This window comes from Sciurus vulgaris, assembly GCF_902686455.1.
Source record: "Sciurus vulgaris genome assembly, chromosome: 1".
Taxonomy (NCBI): domain Eukaryota; kingdom Metazoa; phylum Chordata; class Mammalia; order Rodentia; family Sciuridae; genus Sciurus; species Sciurus vulgaris.
The window spans coordinates 40733436-40755622 of record NC_136461.1 but is presented as its reverse complement, the minus strand read 5'-3'; the positions used below and the strand labels follow the sequence as shown (position 1 = coordinate 40755622).

General features: G+C 34.9%; 1 protein-coding gene and 1 pseudogene across 8 annotated transcripts in view; both read left to right on the top strand.

The window, feature by feature from the left end:
• The window catches only part of EPS15 (epidermal growth factor receptor pathway substrate 15), a 149967-nt gene that overhangs the window by 43990 nt on the left and 83790 nt on the right, over positions 1–22187 (top strand). For 5 of the 7 annotated variants that reach the window (XM_079154246.1, XM_079154249.1, XM_079154247.1 and 2 more), the window contains 3 exons: positions 11826–12026; positions 12850–12995; positions 14937–15093. In XM_079154246.1, coding sequence (XP_079010372.1) covers positions 11826–12026; positions 12850–12995; positions 14937–15093 — 504 coding nt within the window. The remainder of the gene's footprint in view (positions 1–11825; positions 12027–12849; positions 12996–14936; positions 15094–22187) is intronic. The other 2 variants (XM_079154251.1, XM_079154250.1) reach the window with 1 other exon arrangement.
• On the top strand, positions 15258–17553 carry LOC306653914 (calcium-independent phospholipase A2-gamma-like; annotated as a pseudogene). Its single transcript has one exon. The product of its transcript is annotated as a calcium-independent phospholipase A2-gamma-like (transcript).

The window sequence follows — 22187 nt, the reverse complement described above, 5'->3', positions numbered from 1 at the left end:
GATAGAGATACTACCTTGTACTCTATCAGATCATAATGGATTGAAATTAGAAAGAAGTGACAGAATAAAAAACAGAAACTTCTCCAATACTTGGAGATTAAATAATACACTATTATATGATGAATGGATAACAGAAGACATCAGGAGGGAAATTAAAAAATTCTTAGAAGTAAACGAGAACAAAGACACATCATATCAAAACCTCTGGGACACTACGAAAGCAGTACTTAGAGGAAGATTTATTTCATGGGGCACATTCAACAAAAGAAGTAGAAATCAACAAATAAACGACTTAACACTACAGCTCAAAGCCCTAGAAAAAGAAGAGCAGACCAACACCAAAAGTAGTAGACGATGGGAAATAGTTAAAATCAGAGCCGAAATCAATGAAATTGAAACAAAAGAAACAATCGGAAAAATTAACAAAATAAATAGTTGGTTCTTTGAAAAAATAAATAAAATTGATAAACCCTTAGCCACACTAACAGAGAAAGAGGGAGAAAACTCAAATTACTAAAATTCAGAATGAACAAGGAAATATCACAGCAGACACGAGTGAAATACAAAACATACTTAGAAGCTGTTTTGAAAATCTATACTCCAACAAAACAGAAAACCTCGAAGACATCAACAAGTTTCTAGAGACATATGAATTACCTAAACTGAACGAGGAGGACATACACAACTTAAATAAATCAATTTCAAGCAATGAAATAGAAGAGGTCTCAAAAGCCTACCAACAAAGAAAAGTCTGGGACTGGATGGGTTCTCAGCTGAGTTCTACAAAAACTTTAAAGAAGAGCTCACTCCAATACTCCTCAAAGTATTCTACGAAATAGAAGAGGAGGGAACCCTTCCAAACTCATTCTATGAAGCCATATCACCCTGATACCTAAACCAGACAGAGACACATCGAGGAAAGAAAATTTCAGGCCAATATCCTTAATGAACATCGACGCAAAAATTCTCAACAAAATTTTAGCAAATTGCACACAAAAATACATTAAAAAGATAGTGCACCACGATCAAGTGGGTTTTATCCCAGGGATGCAAGGTTGGTTCAACATCTGGAAATCAATAAATGTCATTCACCATATCAACAGACTAAAAGTTAAGAATCACATGATTATTTCAATAGATGTAGAAAAAGCATTCGATAAACTACAGCATCCCTTCATGCTCAAAACACTAGAAAAAATTGGGGTAGTGGGAACGTTCCTTAACATTGTAAAGGCCATCTACGCTAAGCCCATGGCCAATATCATTCTAAATGGTGAAAAACTGAAAGCATTCCCCCTAAAAACTGGAACAAGGCAGGGATGCCCTCTTTCACCACTTCTATTCAACATCGTCCTTGAGACTCTAGCCAGAGCAATTAGACAAACCAAAGAAATTAAAGGGATACGAATTGGAGAAGAAGAACTCAAACTATCCCTGTTCACTGATGACATGATTATATATTTAGAGGAACCTGGAAATTCCACCAGAAAACTCTTAGAACTCGTAAGTGAATTCAGTAAGGTAGCAGGTTACAAGATCAATGCTCATAAATCCAATGCATTTTTATACATAAGTGATGAATCTTCAGAAAGAGAAATTAGGAAAACCACCCCATTCACAATAGCATCGAAAAAAATGAAATACTTGGGAATCAATCCCACAAAAGAGGTGAAAGACCTCTACAATGAGAACTACAGAACACTAAAGAAAGAAATTAAAGAAAACCTTAGAGGATGGAAAGATCTCTCCTGTTCTTGGATAGGCAGAATTAATATTGTCAAAATGGCCATACTTCCTAAAGTGCTATACAGATTCAACGCAATTCCAATTTAAATCCCAATGATGTACCTTACAGAAATAGAGCAAGCAATTATGAAATTCATCTGGAAGAATAAGAAACCCAGAATAGCTAAAGCAATCCTCAGTAGAAAGAGCAAAGCAGGGGGTATCGCAATACCAGATCTTCAACTCTATTACAAAGCAATAGTAACAAAAACAGCATGGTATTGCTACCAAAATAGAAAGGTAGATCAATGGTACAGAATAGAGGACATGGACACAAATAAATACAATTTTCTCATATTAGACAAAGGTGCCAAAAATATGCAATGGAGAAAAGATAGCCTCTTCAACAAATGGTGCTGGGAAAACTGGAAAACCATATGCAACAGAATGAAATTAAACCCCTATCTCTCACCCTGCACAAAACTCAACTCGCAATGGATCAAGGACCTCGGAATCACACCAGAGACCCTGCATCTTATAGAAGAAAAAGTAGGTCCAAACCTTCAACTTGTTGGCTTAGGATCAGACTTCCTTAATAGGACTCTCATATCCCGAGAAATAAAAGCAAGAATCAACCACTGGGATAGATTCAAACTAAAAAGCTTTCTCTCAGCAAAGGAAACTATCAGTAATGTGAAGAGAGGGTCTACAGAGTGGGAGAATATCTTTGCCACTCATACTTCAGATAGAGCAGTAATTTCCAGAATCTATAAAGAACTCAAAAAACTCTACACCAAGAATACAAATAATCCAGTCAACAAATGGGCTAAGGAAATGAACAGACCCTTCACAGAAGAAGATGTACAAGCCATTAACAGATACATGAAAAAATGTACAACATCTCTAGTAATAAGAGAAATGCAAATCAAAACTACCCTAAGATTTCATCTCACCCCAATTAGAATGGTGATTATCAAGAACACAAGCAACAATAGGTGTTGGCAAGGATGTGGGGAAAAAGGTACACTCATACATTGCTGGTGGGGTTGCAGATTAGTGTAGCCACTCTGGAAAGCAGTATGGAGATTCCTCAGAAAGCTTGGAATGGAACCACCATTTGACCCAGCTATCCCACTCCTTGGCCTATACCCAAAGGACTTAAAATCAGCATACTACAGAGATACAGCCACATCAATGTTCATAGCTGCTCAATTCTCCATAGCCAGATTGTGGAACCAAACTAGGTGCCCTTCAGTTGATGAATGGATAAAGAAACTGTGGCATATATATACAATGGAATATTACTCCACCATGAAGAATGATAAAATTTTGGCATTTGCAGGGAAATGAATGAAATTGGAGAATATCATGCTAGTGAGATAAGCCAATCTCAAAAAACAAAAGGACGAATGATCTCGCTGATAAGCGGATGAGGACATATGGGGGTAGGAGGGGTTAGTGTTAGGGTTAGGGTTAGGTTTAGGGTTAGGGATAAGGAGGGTGGTAAGAATGGAGGAAGGAAGGACTGTATAGAGAGAAAAGAGGGGTTGGAGGGGTGGGGGGAAGGCAAAAAAATAACAGAATGAATCAAACAACATTGCCCTATGTAAATTTATGATTACACAAATCGTGTGCCTTGACTTCATGTACAAATAGAGAAAGAACATGTATCCCATTTGTTTAAGTAATAAAAAAAAAAGAATATTGGGCCAAAATCTTTGCCTTTGTATGATATATTGAAGATTTTTTCCTACTAATATAAAACATTTGCAATTTCAAATGATTATTTGTATTACTACATTTAGAATACAGGGAGAACAATGATATCATTTAATAAACAGTATATGCTAAGGTAATTAAATAAACACAATTTATCTTATATGCTCTAAAGCCTTTTCTTACTCCACTTACTTTAAAAAAAAAAGAATCTTTATTAAAAGGATAATTTAAGAATAATAAACATTTGCAGGAAAGCACTATTTAAATTTTTTTTTCATTTTTTTTGGTATGGGGGATTGAACCCAGGGATACTTAACTTGAGTCACATTCCCAACTCTTTTTATTTTTATTATGAGACAAGGTCTCATTAAATTGTTTAGGGCCTTGCTAAGTTGCTGAGGCTGGTCTCAAAACATTCTCAGTCTCCTGAGTTGCTGGAATTACATGCGTCTCGCCTGGCTTTAATTTTAATTAAGTAGTAAACATCCCTTTATCTTTTTTTAGACTTATTAATAGCCCTTTTTTACATTTGCTTTCTATCTACATTCTTTAGAAAATTTTTCAACTTTAAATAATTCTAGGTTGTGTGATTTGATATACTTCTGTGCTTTTTTTGCCACCTGATATTTCTTGTTTATTGTGTATCTTTCTCGAAAATGGAACATTTCTGTTTTTAATATTTTACCTAATTCAACAGTTATTTATGATGGTAAATGTATTGATTTTGTTTCCCTTACAGTGCCTATTTATTTTACGTTATGTTTCTCCTTTTTTTGTTTCTGTTGTTGCTGATGAATTTTGATTCCTCCCTTTTCCCCCTTGTTAATGTAGAAATTCTGTTACAGTTTCCCATTCCATTAACAGATATTCTGCTTTTTTCTGTACTGTAACATAGTTTTTCAGTATTTGTGACAAGATTATACACCCTCACGCCAGTAAAATGAGGCATTTAGGTTATTTTTACTTTTCTGTTCCCTGTATCTTCCAGATTTAGAATATTCTGTGAAAACTCAAATTCTAGCTTTTGCTCAGTTAATTTACTTCTTTTAGTTCTAGAATTTTCTTTATAGTTTTGTTCAGTATTAATAGTTTTACTAGCATTCTCTTGGTTTAGAATTTGTCTGATATATCTTTTTCCATCCTTTTACTTTTACAAATGGAGCAATATAATCAATCTGTACTTTTTTTTTTTTTTTTTAATTCTTTCTTGAGGTGGAATCTCCCTATACTGTCAGAATGGCCCAGAATTCCTGGTTTCTAGTGATGTTCTTGCCTCAGCTTCCTGAGTAGCTGGGACTATAGGCATGTGCTACCGCACACAGCTCTATATTATATTTTTAAATTAAAATTGCTACAATATTAGTAATTTAGTTAGTAAAAACAAAACTAAGTCATGTGACTTGTCTGTTTATTTACAATCATTAATTTAAAAAAACTGAATTTTAAGAATTAGTCTTTTAAAATATTTTTTAGATGAAGGTGGACACGGTACCTTTATTTTATTTATTTATTTTATGTGGTGCCGAGAATTGAACCCAGTGCCTCACACATGATAGGCAAGTGCTCTACCACTAAGTCACAATCCCAGCCCAAAAATTAGTCTTTGTTTCTTGAAAACTGAAATAATGGGGCTGGGGTTGTGGCTCAGTGGTAGAGTGCTTGCCTAGCACTTGTGAGGCACTGGATTTGATCCTCAGCACACATAAAATAAACAAAATAAAGTTATTGTGTCCATCTTCAACTAAAAAAAAAAAAAAGAAAACTGAATTAATTTAAAAATATTTTTGCAATAGTGAAATAACTAAGACCTGAACATTTTAAATTACCTTTCAAAATAATGAATTGTTAACATAGTGTACTTATTCATATAATCTGCCCTTTTAGACTATGACAATTTCTATTTTGCAAGATATTTTTGATTGGGATATAACATAGGTTCCCCAAGATTATCTGATTTTATTAACAAACCAAACCTGGATTGAATATAAGAATCTTTATGTTCAAGATCTACCTTTAAAATTCTTACCCATTTTCCCTTGGATTAAATGGTGCAATTTGTTCATTTGTTTCAAAGATCCAGTATAAAAATGAAGAATAAGGTGTGTTTTTGTTGTTGTTGTTTTAGAAATAACTTATAACTTATTTCAACCTAGTACAGTGGTGCATACCTGTGATTTCAGCTCCTTAGGAAACTGAGACAGGAGGATGTAAAGTTTGAGGCCAGCCTGAGCAACTTCGTAAGACCCTGTTACAAAATAAAAATAGATCTGAAGATATAGCTCAGTGGTAACCTGTTTGCCATGTGCAAAACCCTGGGTTCAAACCATAGTAACTAACACATGCAAACATTTATTTCACTAATGAACCAAAACTTCATTAAACTTGAATCTTTGTGTTCTAGATTTACCTTTGAAACTCTTAACCAGTTGTGATTTTAGGTTAATTTATTGTTTAATTGGAATCAATGAAGTCAGATTCTAATTTGTATAACTTCTGTTGCTATGTGAATCTTTAAGGAATGGCCCTTATTTCTTTTCAAATGTAAATTCTTTTTAAAAAATTTTTAAAAATTTGTTCTAATTAGTTATACTTGACTGTACTTGTGTGCATTTTGATACATCATATATAAATGGAGTAACTTCTCATTTTGGTTGTACGTGATGTAGAATCATACCAGTTGTATAATCATATATGCACATAGGGTAGTAATGTCTGTTTCATTCTACTATCCTTATCCCCTCCCCTCCCTTTACTCCCCTCTGCCTAATCCAAAGTATCTCTATTCTTCCCTAGCCCCCAACCCCTTATTGTGAATTACTATACACATATCAGAGAAAACATTGGACCTTTGGTTTTTGGGGATTGGCTTATTTCACTTAGCATATTCTCTAGTCCCATCCATTTACTTGGAAATGCCATAATTTCATTCTTCTTTAAGGCTGAGTAACATTCCATTGTGCATTATACCACATTTTCTTTATCCATTCATCTGTTGAAGGGCGTCTAGGTTGGTTCCATATTTTAACTATTGTGAATTGAGATTGAGCTGCTATAAACATGATGTGACTGTGTCACTGTGGTATGCTGATTTTAAGTCCTTTGGGTATGACCTGAGGAGTGGGATAGCTGGGGTCAAATGGTGGTTCTATTCCAAGTTTTCTCAGCAATCTCCATTCTATTTTCCATAATGGTTGCACCAATTTGCAGTCTCACCAGCAATGTATGAACCTACCTCTTTTCCCCACATCCTCATCAACACTTATTGTTGCTTGTATTCTTGATAATTGCCATTCTGACTGGAGTGAAGTAAAATCTTAGAGTTCTTTTGATTTTTTCTCTAATTGCTAGAGATGTTGAACATTTTTTCATATATTTGATTGATTGTATTTCTTCTGTGAAGTGTCTGTTCAGTTCCTTAGCCCATTTATCAATTGGGTTATTTGGTTTTTTTGTTGTTGTTTTTTGAGTTCTTTATATATTCTGGAGATTAGTGCTGAGATGCATTTGGTAAAGATTTTTTCCCATTCTGCAGGCTTTCTCTTCACATTATTGATTGTTTCCTTTGCTGAGAAGAAGTTTTAGTTTGAATCCATCCCATTTGTTGATTCTTGATTTTACTTCTTGTGTTTTAGGAGTCTTGCTAAGGAAGTCAGTTCCTAAGTCAACATGGTGAAGATTTGGGCCTACTTTTTTTCCTATTAGGTGCAGGATCTCTGTTCTAGTGCCTAAGTCCTTGATCCACTTTGAGTTGAGTTTTTTGCAGGGCAAAATAGGGGTTTAATTTCATAAATGTAAATTCTTAATTATTTTTCGCATTTTTTGAAACCTAGTGGTTTAAGTAAAAATTTAGAGTGTAGAAAAATCTTTGAAAAATTATCAAGTGAATTTGTAAAGTGTTAGCATGGGTGTTCTGACCACAACCAAAGTGATTTTTGAGACTTTTATATGTGTATATATGTACACAAAAATGTACTTTTAAAATTATATCTACCCTCTTGAGTGTAGATTTTCTGTGACTGTGCTTCAGTATTTTATATAGTCATTGATGAATAAGTTCATTAGAAAATAAAGCTATTAGAAACATGTCTCCCTGAATTTTCCTTCTGACCCACTTAACTTAGTAGAAGTTTTCTTTTTTTTTTTTTTTTGGTGCTGGGAATTGAACCCAGGGCCTTGTGCTTACAAGGCAAGCACTCTACCAACTGAGCTATCTCCCCAGCCCCGAAGGTTTCTAATAGGACATCATTAAAGGGGCTTCTTGCAAAAGTGCAAAAAAAAAAAAAAAAAAAAAAATATATATATATATATATATATATACATACACTAAATGCTTCTTAGTTTAGTGTCTGTCTGTACCTGTCTAAATGCATGTGCTAGTACATTTCAGTTTGAAAACTGACTGCAATTTTATTTCTGAGTATGATGCAGTTACTGTCTTTATTTGTGCCAGACTTTTAATAAGATAAAGTACAATGTAATAAGAAAACAAACCAGCAACACTAAAAGTATTCTGTTCCTTTTTTTTTTTTTTTTTTTTTGTGTGTGTGAAAAAATTTGGGGTTTAGTTTTGTCAAGGAAACTGTTTTCAAGAAAACATGAGATTAATATCATTTTAAAATATTTTAAAACTTTTATTATGTTTTTATTTAACAATTTATGCCGGTTTTTAATTTTATTAGTTATTTCTTTTTTTTAGATTAATACTTTTTTAACCTTCAAAAAAATGTGTTGTTTATTGGCAGCAAATGGCTAACATTCCTGTTTCGTTTTAGTGTTCACTTTTTCAGGAAGTGACTTCTGTCTGCAGCAAGCAGAGTGCTGATCTTTAATGTGCATGCTAGTCACTTCTCTTAGAAAAGTGCCAAATACTACATATGTTATGAATTTGGTTGAAACGGTGTGCTAGCCTGATTGTTTTCTTTCTGGAGTTTCAAATTTTTTGGAGACAGAAAATTTTTATTTTCCTAAAACAGACCTTGAACTCATCTGAGTTGGCTAGTGTATGGGTAGAGAATCTGGATTGGGTCAAATGGGTAAAGTTGGTCTCTGGATGCTGCACTAGAATCACCTGGGAACTTGTTAGCATGCAAATCTTTGACCCAGCCCTAGGAGAATCAGCCTTACTGATTTCAAAATTCTGAGTATAGGGCTATCAATCTGTTCAAGTAATTCTGATGTCTGTTAAAATCTTGAGTGCTGGGGGCTGGGGAGATAGCTCAGTCAGTAGAGTGCTTGCCTTGTAAGCACAAGGCCCTGGGTTCGATCCCCAGCACCCCCCCTCCCAAAAAAAAAAAAAAATATTGAGTGCTCATGTTAAACTTTAGCTTTATCAGTTGTTAAAAAAAAAAAAAAAAGCATGGTGTTGTAAAGTTACATGTGTGCTGCTAGTAATGCTAATGAAATCTGGATAAAGTAAGAGCATTGTAGTCAGAAGAGCTTGGTTTAAACTCTACTATATGACTTCTTTAAAATATTGGATTAAGCATCTCTAAGCCTTGTTTTCTTCATTTGTAAAATATAAGGAATCAGAATTCATGGATCAATGTTGTTGTATTGGGAGCTCAATAAACATTAATTTGATAGCTCCACAAAACTTAAAATCACAAACAAATATCCTCTTGGGAGAATTATAATTTTCAGTGGAAGAAGAAAATCAAGAAGTATACAGGCTTTCTCCTAATTGTTGCTGGAATCTTTTTTTTTTTTTAAATTTAATACTACAGATTGAACCCAGAGGTACCTAACCACTGAGGCTTAGCCCTATTTATTTATTTATTTATTTATTTATTTTTGAGACAGAGTCTTGCTAAGTTGCTTTGGAACTTACTAGGTTGCTGAGGCTGGCCTGGAACTTGTGATCCTGCTGCCTCAGCCTCCTGAGTCACTGGGATTATGGGCATGTGCTACTGTGCTTGACTCTGCTGCTGGAACCTTTCTAGAGATCCTAAGCTATTTGGAGTAATTTATATGCTTAAAGATAGTTTTGGAAACTTTAAAAAAAACTGTTCTTTCTCTCCCTTTTTTATTTTTTAAAGCCATAAAAACTTTTCTTTTCTTTCTTTCTTTTTTTTTTTTTTTTTTTTTTTTGTGGTGCTGGGGATTGAACCCAGGGCCTTGTGCATGCTAGGCAAGCACTCTACCAACTGAGCTATATCCCCAGCCCAAACTTTTCATATTCTGCAAGTGTTGCAGGTGTCTCAAATCCTTTAAAATCTTCTAACTTATGCCCTGAGAAATCTATAGATAGGTTGTCCCACTTTGTGTACGTGCTTTAAGTATTTGTTAAGAACATTTTAAAACAGGTAATACATTCTCATAGTTTAGAAATCAATACAAGGAGGCGTTCCGTGAAAAAAAAAAATCTCAATTCATTCTTGTTCTCAAATGCTCCAATTACCCTACTCTCTAACCAGGTATTTTTATTTTTCTGTTTCTCTTCCTGGAATTTCTTAATGCAAATGTAAACAAATATGAATAATTATTTCTTCCTTACCACAAAAGATAGCACACTGTTCAACACTATGCTTTTTCATTGTAGAGTTTGAGTTTCTTTTCACATACAGTGCCCCATGATTCTTTTTTTCCTGATCTACGTTATTGGAAGACTCTGTACAGTAAATTGGATCCAATTTAAGTATAAAATTTGATGAGTTCTGATAATCATATGTCTGTTAAAGCTCTATCATATTTAAGATGCAGAATGTTTCTACATTATTTTTCTTTAATTGCTTCATAGTATTTCATAGTATGGATATACCATAGTTTTGTTTGTTTTTTTGCACTGGGGATTGAACCCAGGGGAGCTTTTCCACTGAGTTACATCCTCAGTCCTTTATTTATTTATTTATTTTGAGACAGGGTCTTGCTAAATTGCTAAGGGTCTTGCTAAGTTGCTGAGTCTGACCTTGAGCTTGTGATCCTCCTACTTCAACCTCCCAGTTGTCAGGCTTACAGGTGTGTGCCACAGTGCCTGGCTATTCCATAGTTTTAAAAAGTAAATCTTTTATTGATAGACACTGGGTTCTGACACAAACAAATTTGCATTTACTAATCTTTTTCATGCAGCATTTCATATGTAGGCAAATAAGTCTAAGTATGGGTTCCCAAATGTGAGATGGCTGAGCCAAAGAGAAAATACCTTTGCAATTTGGTCGATGTTATCATAGTCGTGATATTAATTTGACCTCTGTAGGGGAGGAAAAAGAATTTTCCCTCAACCCTTTTAAGGTCTTGGCTGGGCTCTTTTAAAAGATTTAAAAGAAAAGCAAGTTTATTAACTTGTTTATTTCCCATGTACATGGGAGACAATTCAGGGAAAGAGTAGCTCTCAAAGAAGTGGCTTAAAACTCAGGCTTATGTAGCATCTTCAACAAAGAACAATAAATTTTTAGAGAAGTGACAAGAAAAGGACCTTGAGTCTGTAGGGGTCGCATATTACAGGGAGATAGATATATGTGAAGCTAATGGTAAACAAAGTCTAGATAATAGGAAAATTTGTTACATGGATTCTTCTGATATGCCATCTCCAAGCTGATAAGAGTCTATAGTTGTCTTGGGGGGGAAATTTTGTTCTTTCTTGCAGAAAGGAGAAGGGACACCTTTATAAACTTATGTTCTTCTTGTAAGCACATTAGTGGGAGAGCAGAGAAATTTTTCTTTTTTCTTTTCTTTTCTTTTTTTTGGTATTTGCTGCTTCTCAGTTGCCTTCAGCCCAAAATAATCCTTATACTAAAGTGGCATGTTTGCAGTTGACATATTCTGTCACCTTCAACTACCCAGCAGCCATGTATGGCAGCACCTGTTTCCCCACAGTTTAGATAACAAGATACATTATGAAACTTTGTATTTTTGCCAGTGAGGTGGAAAATGGTATTTACTATAACTTGTAGTTTTCTTATTAAGAGTGAAATTAAACTTATTTTTGTATGCTAAAGGATGGGCCATTTATAGTATTTAGTTTTATTTAAAATATCTTTACACTTTGTTCATTTTTTTTTTTGTTGTTGGACTTAAGGTCATCTTTTCTTAATTTCTAGGAGCACTTTATATATTTGGGCATTACTTCTTCCTTTGTAGATACTATCCCCCCCCATTATCATTTGCCTTTGTCATTGCAGTAACTTTAGTTAAAGGGTGTGTAACTAAACTTTTTGCTTTTTGGACTATTTTCCTAAATATTGCTTAGCTTTGATTACTTTTCTTTCTCCTTCCTTTCATTTCTTCCTATTTTTCTCTTACTTTCCTTTCCCTACAAGCCTTATTTCTTAAAAAAGAATTTGAGACAGCTTGAAGATGATTTGTTGTTGAACAATGGTCAACTCAATGGGTAAATGTTGTTAAATGATTTTAATGTATATGATCCTGGTTCATCTTTTTTGAAGGCTATGTTTTTGGTATACTGCGCATTGGAGAAAGAACCTGTGCCAATGGTCTTGCCTCCAGCCTTGGTACCACCTTCTAAGAGAAAAACGGTCAGTATATCAGGCTCTATGCGGTTGATCCCCTCTTCAGCATCAGCCAAGGAATCTTACCACTCCTTACCACCTGTAGGCATTTTACCTACCAGAGCACCATTAAGACAGGTATAGATTTATCAGTGTTAAAGGATTTTTCTTTTAACAAAGTGCATGTCACTTAACAGTTGATTACTTTATAAAGATAGAGGAAACAGTTAACGGGATTGAAGACTTAGAACTGCCTCTGGTTGCATCTACGTAATGAGATGTTCTGGAGGAGACATATTCCTTTATATTGCCTTAGCTCATATGTAAAGCTCAGTGTTTCGTTGATTTTACCTTGATCTGCCTGGAATTGGAGATGGAAGATACTAGGTGCTAACTTGGCATGCTTGCCCTGGCATAATTAATATTTGTTTTTGCTTAATCTTTAGTTAACTCTTGACTCTTGGGGATTTAATTATCTAATTCTGGTTTGTCCATGACCTTTTTCTTCCTCTGACCTGTCTCGTCAGGTTGATTAAAGCAAAGAGATGAAAGGATATGCAAATTGACCAGTTTGGCTATAGTTAATAATGCTGAATGCAGCTATAGAAAATGAAGATTGAGAATCATCTGAATATTTTATTTCCCAGTTACTTTTATTAATGTGGGATTTCCTAGGTCAAGAGTTAACTATGCTTGAATTTACTCATTATTTAAAAGAAAAAAAAAGTTAAAATGGGCATCTATATGTATAGTCCCTTCTGGTATGTATTTTTCTTATTTTCTCTTCACTACAGCATTTTGGTTACTCTATGATGGAAATGACACACTGTTGTGGCTAGTGGGATAGACTTGTTTAGAATTTATGATAGATATTGTCAGGAGTGAACAATGAGTTCACAATGAGTGACACTTCAAAGTTTGTTTATTTTTGGCCGAAATACTGTTTTTCTCCCCTCTCTAGTGGGTTGTATCCCCTGCAGAAAAAGCGAAGTATGATGAAATCTTCCTGAAAACTGATAAGGATATGGATGGATTTGTATCAGGATTGGAGGTCCGTGAAATATTCCTGAAAACAGGGTTACCGTCTACCTTACTAGCCCATATTTGGTAAGACCTTATTTTATTTAAAGGGATTTTTAAAAAAAATATGGATTTGTATGAACTCTAGTTTTGTGCATGCTTATTTTTAGTCATTTTTGCAAACAGAATAGTTATTTTTTCAGAGTTCTTTCTAGAGAGAATTTTAAATCTGAAGAGTTCTTTGAGAAATGGACAAAAGCTTGCGAATAGTTTACTGAAATTTTATAAGACTGACAGTGTCAATTGTTATTAGAATGTTAAAATTCACCATTTGTTTTTCTCCAACTTAAAATTTAAAAAAATTTTTTTAATCATCAATGAATACTTTATTTATTTATATGTGGTGCTGGGGTCAGACTTAAAATTTTAACAGGTTGAAAATATATGAAATATAAACAATATAAGAAACAGTATCTTTAAGACCTACTTTTATAATTCTATAGGGTATATGTATACTTTCACACTTTATTTAACACACTTGGTCATTAAAAAATACAAATCCTCTGCTCAGTATGGTGTTGCATGCTTGAAATCCCAGCTACTTGGGAGGCTAAGGCAGTTAAGAGCACAAGTTCAAAACCAACCTGGGCAACTAAGCTAGACCTATCTTGAAAGAAAAAAACAAAACAAAACAAAAAAACAAACAAACAAAAATCAGGCCCAGGGAATGGCATTTGGGACGTAGCTGAGTAGTAAAGCACTTGCCTGGCTTGTGTAAGGCCATGGGTTCAGTGTCCAGTACCCCCCACTACTCCCACATAAGACACAACTCAGTGTATTTATTTTTTGTTCTTCTTTTATTTGCTCTTTTTTGACTGAGGGTTTTAAATGAATTTAACATTAAATGTGGTAGTGTATATGAGCATGCTTTGTAGTGTGCCTGCTACCAATCCAACTAACTATACCAAGAAGTAATTTTGAGGTTTTCAAGAGGCAGCAAGATACCATAAGTGAAACCAAATAGTTGCAAAGTGAAACTTAGAAAAGAGCAGAACAGGGTGATAGATATAGTAGTTTGGGAACAAGTACCCAAAAATGGAAAGATTGAACATGCATAACTAACTTTTGATAAATAGTAGCTGTCACAGATGGGGTTGGCATTTTTGTAGACTTTTAATGTATCTAATCTTTAATTCTCATAGTAACCTTATAGGATGGGTTTTATCTCCATTTTATAGATGAGGAAACTAAAACTTCAAGAGGTTAAAAAACTTGGTTCAGATCACAATAAGGAAATAATTAGAAAAGCTGGAATTTAAAGTCTGTTTGATACTGTGACCTATAGTCTTTTCATCAGGCCACACTGGCTGTCAAATAGTTTAACATATTGGGACCTTTTATTTATTAAGTCATATCTTAATAAATGAATGAGTCAAAGAAAGAAAGAATAGGATGAAATATTTTCTCTTCAAGTGATTTTGTAAAGCTTTCCAGATGGCTGCCTTCTCCTCAATGTGATCTCCATTTGCAGCTGTTCTTTCTGTTTTGGCTTGGGGATCTTTGTATCCTCCTACTTCAAGAATTTCAGGAAGCAAGCTGACCATGGAAATTTTTCCTTGTTTTGGATTTGTTAAAGTGCCATTAATGAACTAAATTTATTGAGACTTAGGTTTCATCTTTAACATCTTAAACTTAAAAAATTGGGGAGTTGGAAATATTGGGATTCTTTGGCCCACCACAGTGTTTACACTGTAGTGGTTCTGGAATATAATGAGAAAGCACAAAGTAAACCAAATTAGAGAGACCCCTTTTGAACATTAGGCTGAATATTCTCATTTTACTATTTTATCTGATCTATCTCTTATAGCATTTGAGTGAATTTTAGACAGACTGCAAGTTGGTATGACTCTCTTCTTAAAAATTCAACTGACTTTTTAAAAAGGTGCATAGTTGGATTATTTTTTCTCCTTGATTTTTAGGATGGTAGTTGTAGTACTTATATGTTGTTCATTTTGTTTATTTGTACAGGGCATTATGTGACACAAAGGACTGTGGAAAACTTTCAAAGGATCAGTTTGCCTTGGCTTTTCATTTAATCAATCAAAAGTTAGTAAAGGGTGTTGATCCTCCTCACATTCTTAGTCCTGAGATGATTCCACCATCAGACAGGACCAGTTTGCAAAAGGTAAGACAGCTTGCACAGTCTCTGGCGGGTAGACCCTAATGGGTGAAGCTGAGGGGGTGGAGCTCCGCCTGCTGCATCTGTTTGTGCTGGAAGCTCAGCTGATGTGGGCCGGCCAGAGTGGACATCAATGCCGGGAAGAGTCGAGTCTCCACAGCCACCGGTGATTGCGGCCTGCATCCTGTAATGCACGAAGCCTTTGTGGGAAGCAGAGAAGCAAGCAGCGGCGTTTTGGGTACTCACCCAAACATTTCTGGAAGATAGGCATATCAGTCTACAAAGAGGTTTCCATGCCAGCAAAGTAAGATGTAAATGGGCCAAAAATGAAATTTATTCTTGGAGTAAGCACTGTTACTCCCCAAGCAACCATGGTTTACATATTGAAATTTTGAAACTTAGAACTTCTGCTCCTAAGGGACTTACAAAAGTAAGCATTCGTACATCCTGTATTAAAAGTACTTTGAACTCTGTTTCAGAGGCAGTTTTTGGTAATCAAAATGAAATGATTTCACGGTTAGCTCAATTTAAGCCAAGCTCTTGAATATTAAGAAAAGTATCAGATGGTGGCTGGTTAAAACAGAAAACTTTTAAACAAGACATCAAATCTCTGAAAAAAAATAGTGATAAATCAGCAGAAAAGAATCTTGTTGCAGAAGAGAAAAGTCACGTTGCAGATATAGAAGATATAGGAAAACAAAGCCTTTTTCGTTACACAACTAGTATAAACACAAAATTTGGAGAGTCATTCTACTTTTTATCAAATCATATTAATTCATACCTCAAACGTGAGGAAAAATTGTCTCCAAAAAAGGAAAATAAACATTTTCAGGATAAATCAGCACTTGAAGGTGAAAAGAAGTCCCTTTCTCCAGATCCTGGCATCCTGACTGATAAACCAGGCTCTGAATATTCCATAGATTCTATGGACAAGCCTGTAAGTCCAAGTGGAATGCCTGAAGTTCTTCCAGTTTCTACTAAACAGAGTATTGCTAACTTTCTCTCTCGACCCACTGAAGGTGTACATGCTTTGGTAGGTGGTTATATTGGTAGACTTGTCCCCAAATTAAAGTATGACTCAAAAGTCAGCCAGAAAAACCGGAAGATCCTACTAAAATTGAGCAGGCTATCAGCAAAGACAAAACTCCTGAGGAGAAAAAGCGCTTGTCTCTTCAGCGAGTAAAGATTATTGCAAGAATATTGATAACAGAACCCGGGCATTGGTTCAGGCATTAAGAAGAACTGCTGACCCAAAGCTCTGCATTACTAGGGTTGGAGAACTAACTTTTCATCTTCTAGAATTTCCTGAAGGAAAAGGAGTGGCTCTTAAGGAAAAAATTATTCCATATTTATTACGACTTAGGCAAATTAAGAATGAAACTCTTCAGGTTGCAGTAAGAGAAATTTTGGCCTTAATTGGCTATGTGGATCCTGTAAAGGGAGGGGTATCCGAATTCTCACAATTGGTGGTGGAGGAACGAGGGGTGTGGTTGCTCTTCAGACACTGAGGAAATTAGTTGAACTTACAAGAAGCCAGTTCATCAGCTCTTTGATTATATTTGTGGAGTAAGCACAGGAGCCATATTAGCTTTCATGTTGGGATTGTTCCACATGCCCTTGGACAAATGTGAAGAACTTTATCGAAAATTAGGATCTGATGTATTTTCACAAAATGTCATTGTTGGGACAGTCAAAATGAGTTGGAGCTATGCATTTTATGACGTCAAACATGGGAAAAGATTCTTAAGGATAGAATGGGTTCTGCACTAATGATTGAAACAGCAAGAAACCCTACATGTCCTAAGGTAGCTGCTATAAGTACCATAGTTAACAGAGGGATAACGCCAAAAGTCTTTGTGTTCAGAAACTATGGTCCTTTTCCTGGAATCAAATCTCATTATTTGGGAGGCTGTCAGTATAAAATGTGGCAGGCCATTTGAGCCTCATCAGCTGCTCCAGGCTACTTTGCAGAATATGCATTGGGAAATGATCTTCATCAAGATGGAGGTTTACTTCTGAATAACCCTTCAGCATTAGCAATGCATGAGTGTAAATGTCTTTGGCCGGATGTCCCACTGGAGTGCATAGTATCCCTGGGCACTGGACGTTACGAGAGTGATGTGAGAAATACTACAACATACACAAGCCTGAAAACCAAACTTTCTAATGTTATCAACAGTGCTACAGACACAGAAGTCCATATAATGCTTGATGGCCTATTACCTCCTGACACCTATTTTAGATTCAACCCTGTTATGTGTGAAAACATACCTCTTGATGAAAGTCAAAATGAAAAACTGGATCACCTGCAGTTGGAAGGGATGAAGTATATAGAAAGAAATGAACAAAAAATGAAAAAAGTTGCAAAAATATTAAGTCAAGAAAAAACAACTGCAGAAAATTAATGATTGGATAAAGTTAAAAACTGACATGTATGAAGGTCTTCCATTCTTTTCAAAATTGTGAATATGTTCTCAAAAAGAAGGCCTGTTCAGAAGTTCCACTGAATTCAGTAAGGAATTGTGGGTTTCAACACCAGTTAACTTTGAAATACTTACGAATTCTGGGGAATCCTGAAAATGACAGTGCTTTGAGGAGTTTCCACAGTACAGAAATATGCTTGGTTACAGAATTCACATGGGAATTAGGTTTTTTAAGATGTTAACAGTTAACTAAGCTTTAGGAATTTTATTATTATTCTATTTAGTTTTAGTAGATGTTGGTATTAAATTGTTTGATGTTTGAAAATTTACTAATATACGTGCCAAACAAGAAACTAAGAATATCATATTATACTTTGCATTTTTGCTTTCAGTCATCATAATCATGTTGAATTCATGTGATCATTGATTTTCTTTCATGTAGGAAAGTTAATTTCTTCTTACACCTACTTATGTTTTCATTAGCTGTGTTCTACAATCCACATGCTCCCTTTTACTGTAATATCATCTAAATAGATGCAGAAAATGAAATTTTCTGTATTAAAATACTTTTACATTTGAAATAAGCAGACACTGTTTTCTATTCAAAATTTACTTATTTCAACATTGTTTGGTTAAAAAAGATAGGTGACATTCCAATGGGCCACCTTTTCCCTCTGAAATTTGAAGATGATGTTGTGTGTTTACCTTTCTAGATCTAGCTTTAACTTATCATATGCGGTTACAAAATTAATTGTTTGAAGTTACTGAGAAAATATTCCTATCATTAACAAAAATAAATTATTGAAATAAAAAAAGGTATGACAACTTAAAAGAAAATCTGAATGCATTAATAGAAAGGAACAATTGTTATGTCAAATTATAGAGTTGATTTGAATGGAATAGTAAAAAAATGTATCTGACTAATAGCATAGTACTACCTAGTTGGTGGTTTAGTTGGTGCCTACAAATATACTCATGTGTCTTGTATAACATCCTTAGTCTGCATATTGTTTACCCAGCTATTCATTACATATATGACAACTATATTTTCCAATCTTAAATTAGAAAAATTCAGTCTTATTTTTCCCTTCATGGATTTGTGAATTAATTTTTATGAATAAAGTATGAAAACTAAATAACAGCTATTCAATTTTGGGGTTGAATTTGATGATTCATTTTTGAAGAAAACAATACAAATTGGAAAAAAATTCTAGGAGGTGATGATTGCTTGGTGTCAAATTTATAATCAGAAACCTTCAAAAAAACATTTTGTTGAGTATGCATTTGTGTGTGATTTGCCATAGATGACCCTTCCTGAGTTTGCATATCTGAACAGCTAAAAGCAAGTTTCAGTTATTTTGGGTTTCTGGCCAGTAGTGGGAATTTTCAAAACTTCAACATTTTAACCATATTGTGCTTTGATTTTTCTCACCTTGTCTAGAAACCCTTCCTTGCATAGTGCAATTATGATCAATCTTGACTTACAATAGACCTTTAAAAGAACTTGTATGGGACTGGGGTTGTAGCTCAGTGGTAGAGTGCTTGCCTAGCACGTGAGGCACCACATAAAAAAATAAATAAATAAAATAAAGGTATTGTGTTCACCTACAACTAAAAAATATCTTTTAAAAAAGTACTTGCATACTGTAGTGTCCTTTTGCCTTTAAAAATAAATGTGCTGCATAACGTATCTGTGGTCCTAGCCAATGGGGAGGCTGCGGTGGGATGATCTCATGAACTCAGGTGTTCAAGGCCAGTCTGGGCAACATAGCAAGACCCTGTCTCAAACAAAATAAAACAAAAACCAAAACTATATTTAAATCTTTAAATCTCTTATGGCCTGTAAAGTAACCATTAGTGTGGTAATTCTTCAGGATTATTTAAAATAGGAGCTGTCAAATGTGTGTTATGTATAAAGAGGTTCTCTCAAATATTAATATAAAATGAGTGAAAGGAAGATGAGTTGAGGAGGAAGGAGAATGGGGAAAAGGAGGAGGAGGGGAGGGCAAACAGCGGGGTGGGGTGTAGGGAGTGGCGATGTGATGTGAATTGAAATCAAATTCTATGCATCATAATTTCTCAAGTTTAACCCCCCCCCAACTACTAGGCATATCTATAATGCTGTAATTTAAAACAATCAATATAATGTTTTGGTTTTGCATTAATTTTGTAACATGGGTTTAAAAATTCCATTTTAACCTAATAAAAGTCAAAATTGGATTTTCCCCCCTAAGTAAATGAAATGAAATTTGCTTCCTCCAGCTATAGAGAGTTACTTATAGGAATATTTGTTCTTTTTTTTTTTTTTTTTTTTTAATATCTTTTTAGTTGGCAATGAACCTTTATCTTATTTATTTATATGTGGTGCTGAGAATCCAGCCCAGTGCTTTGCACATGCTGGGCAAGTGCTCTACCACTGAGCCACAACCCCAGCCCCTGTTCTTATTTTTAATAAAATAAATTTGATTATCTTTTTTATGAGGGTTTTGTTTTGGTGGGAGGGACAGTACTCTGTGAAAGTTTTTTTAAGAAATGTAACATTTATTTATTTTTTAAATTTTTTTAAATTTATTTTTATTGTAAACAAATGGGATACATGTTGTTTCAGTTTGTACATGGAGTAACAGCATACCATTTGCGTATTCATATATTTACATAATGACGTTTGATTCATTCCGTTATTTTTTTCCTTCCCCCCCCACCTCTCTTTTCCCTCTATACAGTCCCTCCTTCCTCCATTCTTGTCCCCCTCCCACCCCCGATTAAGTGTCGTCATCCGCTTATCAGTGAGATCATTCCTCTTTTGGATTTTTGAGATTGGCTTATCTCACTTAACATGATGTTCTCCAATTTCATCCATTTGCCTGCAAATGCCATGATTTTATTATTCTTTATAGCTGAGTAATATTCCATTGTATATATATACCACAGTTTCTTTATCCATTCATCAATTGAAGGGCATCTAGGTTGGTTCCATAGTCTGGCTATTGTGAATTGAGCCGCTATGAACATTGATGTGGCTGCATCTCTGTAGTGTGCTGATTTTAAGTCCTTTGGGTATAGGCCGAGGAGTGGGATAGCTGGGTCAAATGGTAGGTCCATTCCAAGTTTTCTAAGGAATCTCCACACTGCTTTCCAGAGTGGCTGCACTAATTTGCAGTCCCACCAGCAATGTATGAGTGTACCTTTTTCCCCACATCCTCGCCAACACCTATTGTTGCTTGTATTCTTGATAATCGCCATTCTAATTGGGGTGAGATGGAATCTTAGTGTAGCTTTGATTTGTATTTCTCTTATTACTAAAGATGTTGAACATTTTTTCCTATATTTGTTGATTGCTTGTACATGTTCTTCTGTGAAGTGTCTGTTCATTTCCTTAGCCCATTTTTTGATTGGGTTATTTGTATTCTTGGTGTAGAGTTTTTGAGTTTGTTATATATTCTGGAAATTAGTGCTCTATCTGAAGTATGAGTGGCAAAGATATTCTCCCACTCTGTAGGCTCTCTCTTCGCATTGCTGATAGTTTCCTTTGCTGAGAGAAAGATATTTAGTTTGAATCTATCCCAGTTATTGATTCTTGTTTTTATTTCTTGTGCTATGGGAGTCCTGTTAAGGAAGTCTGATCCTAAGCCAACAAGGTGAAGATGTGGACCTACTTTTTCTTCTATAAGATGCAGGGTCTCTGGTCTAATTTCAAGGTCCTTGATCCATTGTGAGTTGAGTTTTGTGCAGGGTGAGAGATAGGGATTTCGTTTCATTCTGTTGCATATGGTTTTCCAGTTTTCCCAGCACCATTTGTTGAAGAGGCTATCTTTTCTCCATTGCATATTTTTGGCACCTTTGTCTAGTATGGGAAAATTGTATTTATTTGGGTTTGTGTCCGTGTCCTCTATTCTGTACCATTGATCTACCTGTCTATTTTGGTGCCAATACCATGCCGTTTTTGTTACTATTGCTTTGTAGTATAGTTGGAAGTTCTGGTATTGCGATACCCCGTTTCACTCTTCCTGCTAAGGATTGCTTTAGCTATTCTGGGTTTCTTATTCTTCCAGATGATTTTCATGATTGCTTGCTCTATTTCTGTGAGGTACGTCATTGGGATTTTGATTGGAATTGCATTGAATCTGTATAGCACTTTTGGTAGTATGGCCATTTTGACAATATTAATTTTGCCTATCCAAGAACATGGGAGATCTTCCCATCTACTAAGGTCTTCCTTAATTTCTTTGTTCAGTGTTTTGTAGTTTTCATTGTAGAGATCTTTTACCTCTTTGGTTAGATTGATGCCCAAGTATTTTATTTTTTTTTTGAGGCTATTGCAAATGGAGTTGCTTTCCTCATTTCCCTTTCAGCTGTTTCATCACTTGCGTATAAAAATGCTGTAGATTTTAAAAATGCTGTAGATTTATGCGTGTTGATTTTATACCCTGCTATTTTGCTGAATTCATTGATGAGGTCTAGAAGTTTTCTGGAGGAGGTTTTTGGATCCTCTAAATATAGAATCATGTCATCAGCAAATAGTGACAGCTTAAGTTCCTCTTTTCCTATTCGTATCCCTTTAATTTCTGTAGTCTGCCTAATTGCTCTGGCTAGAGTTTCGAGGACAATGTTGAATAGAAGTGGTGAAAGAGGACATCCCTGTCTTGTTCCCGTTTTTAAAGGGAATGGTTTCAGTTT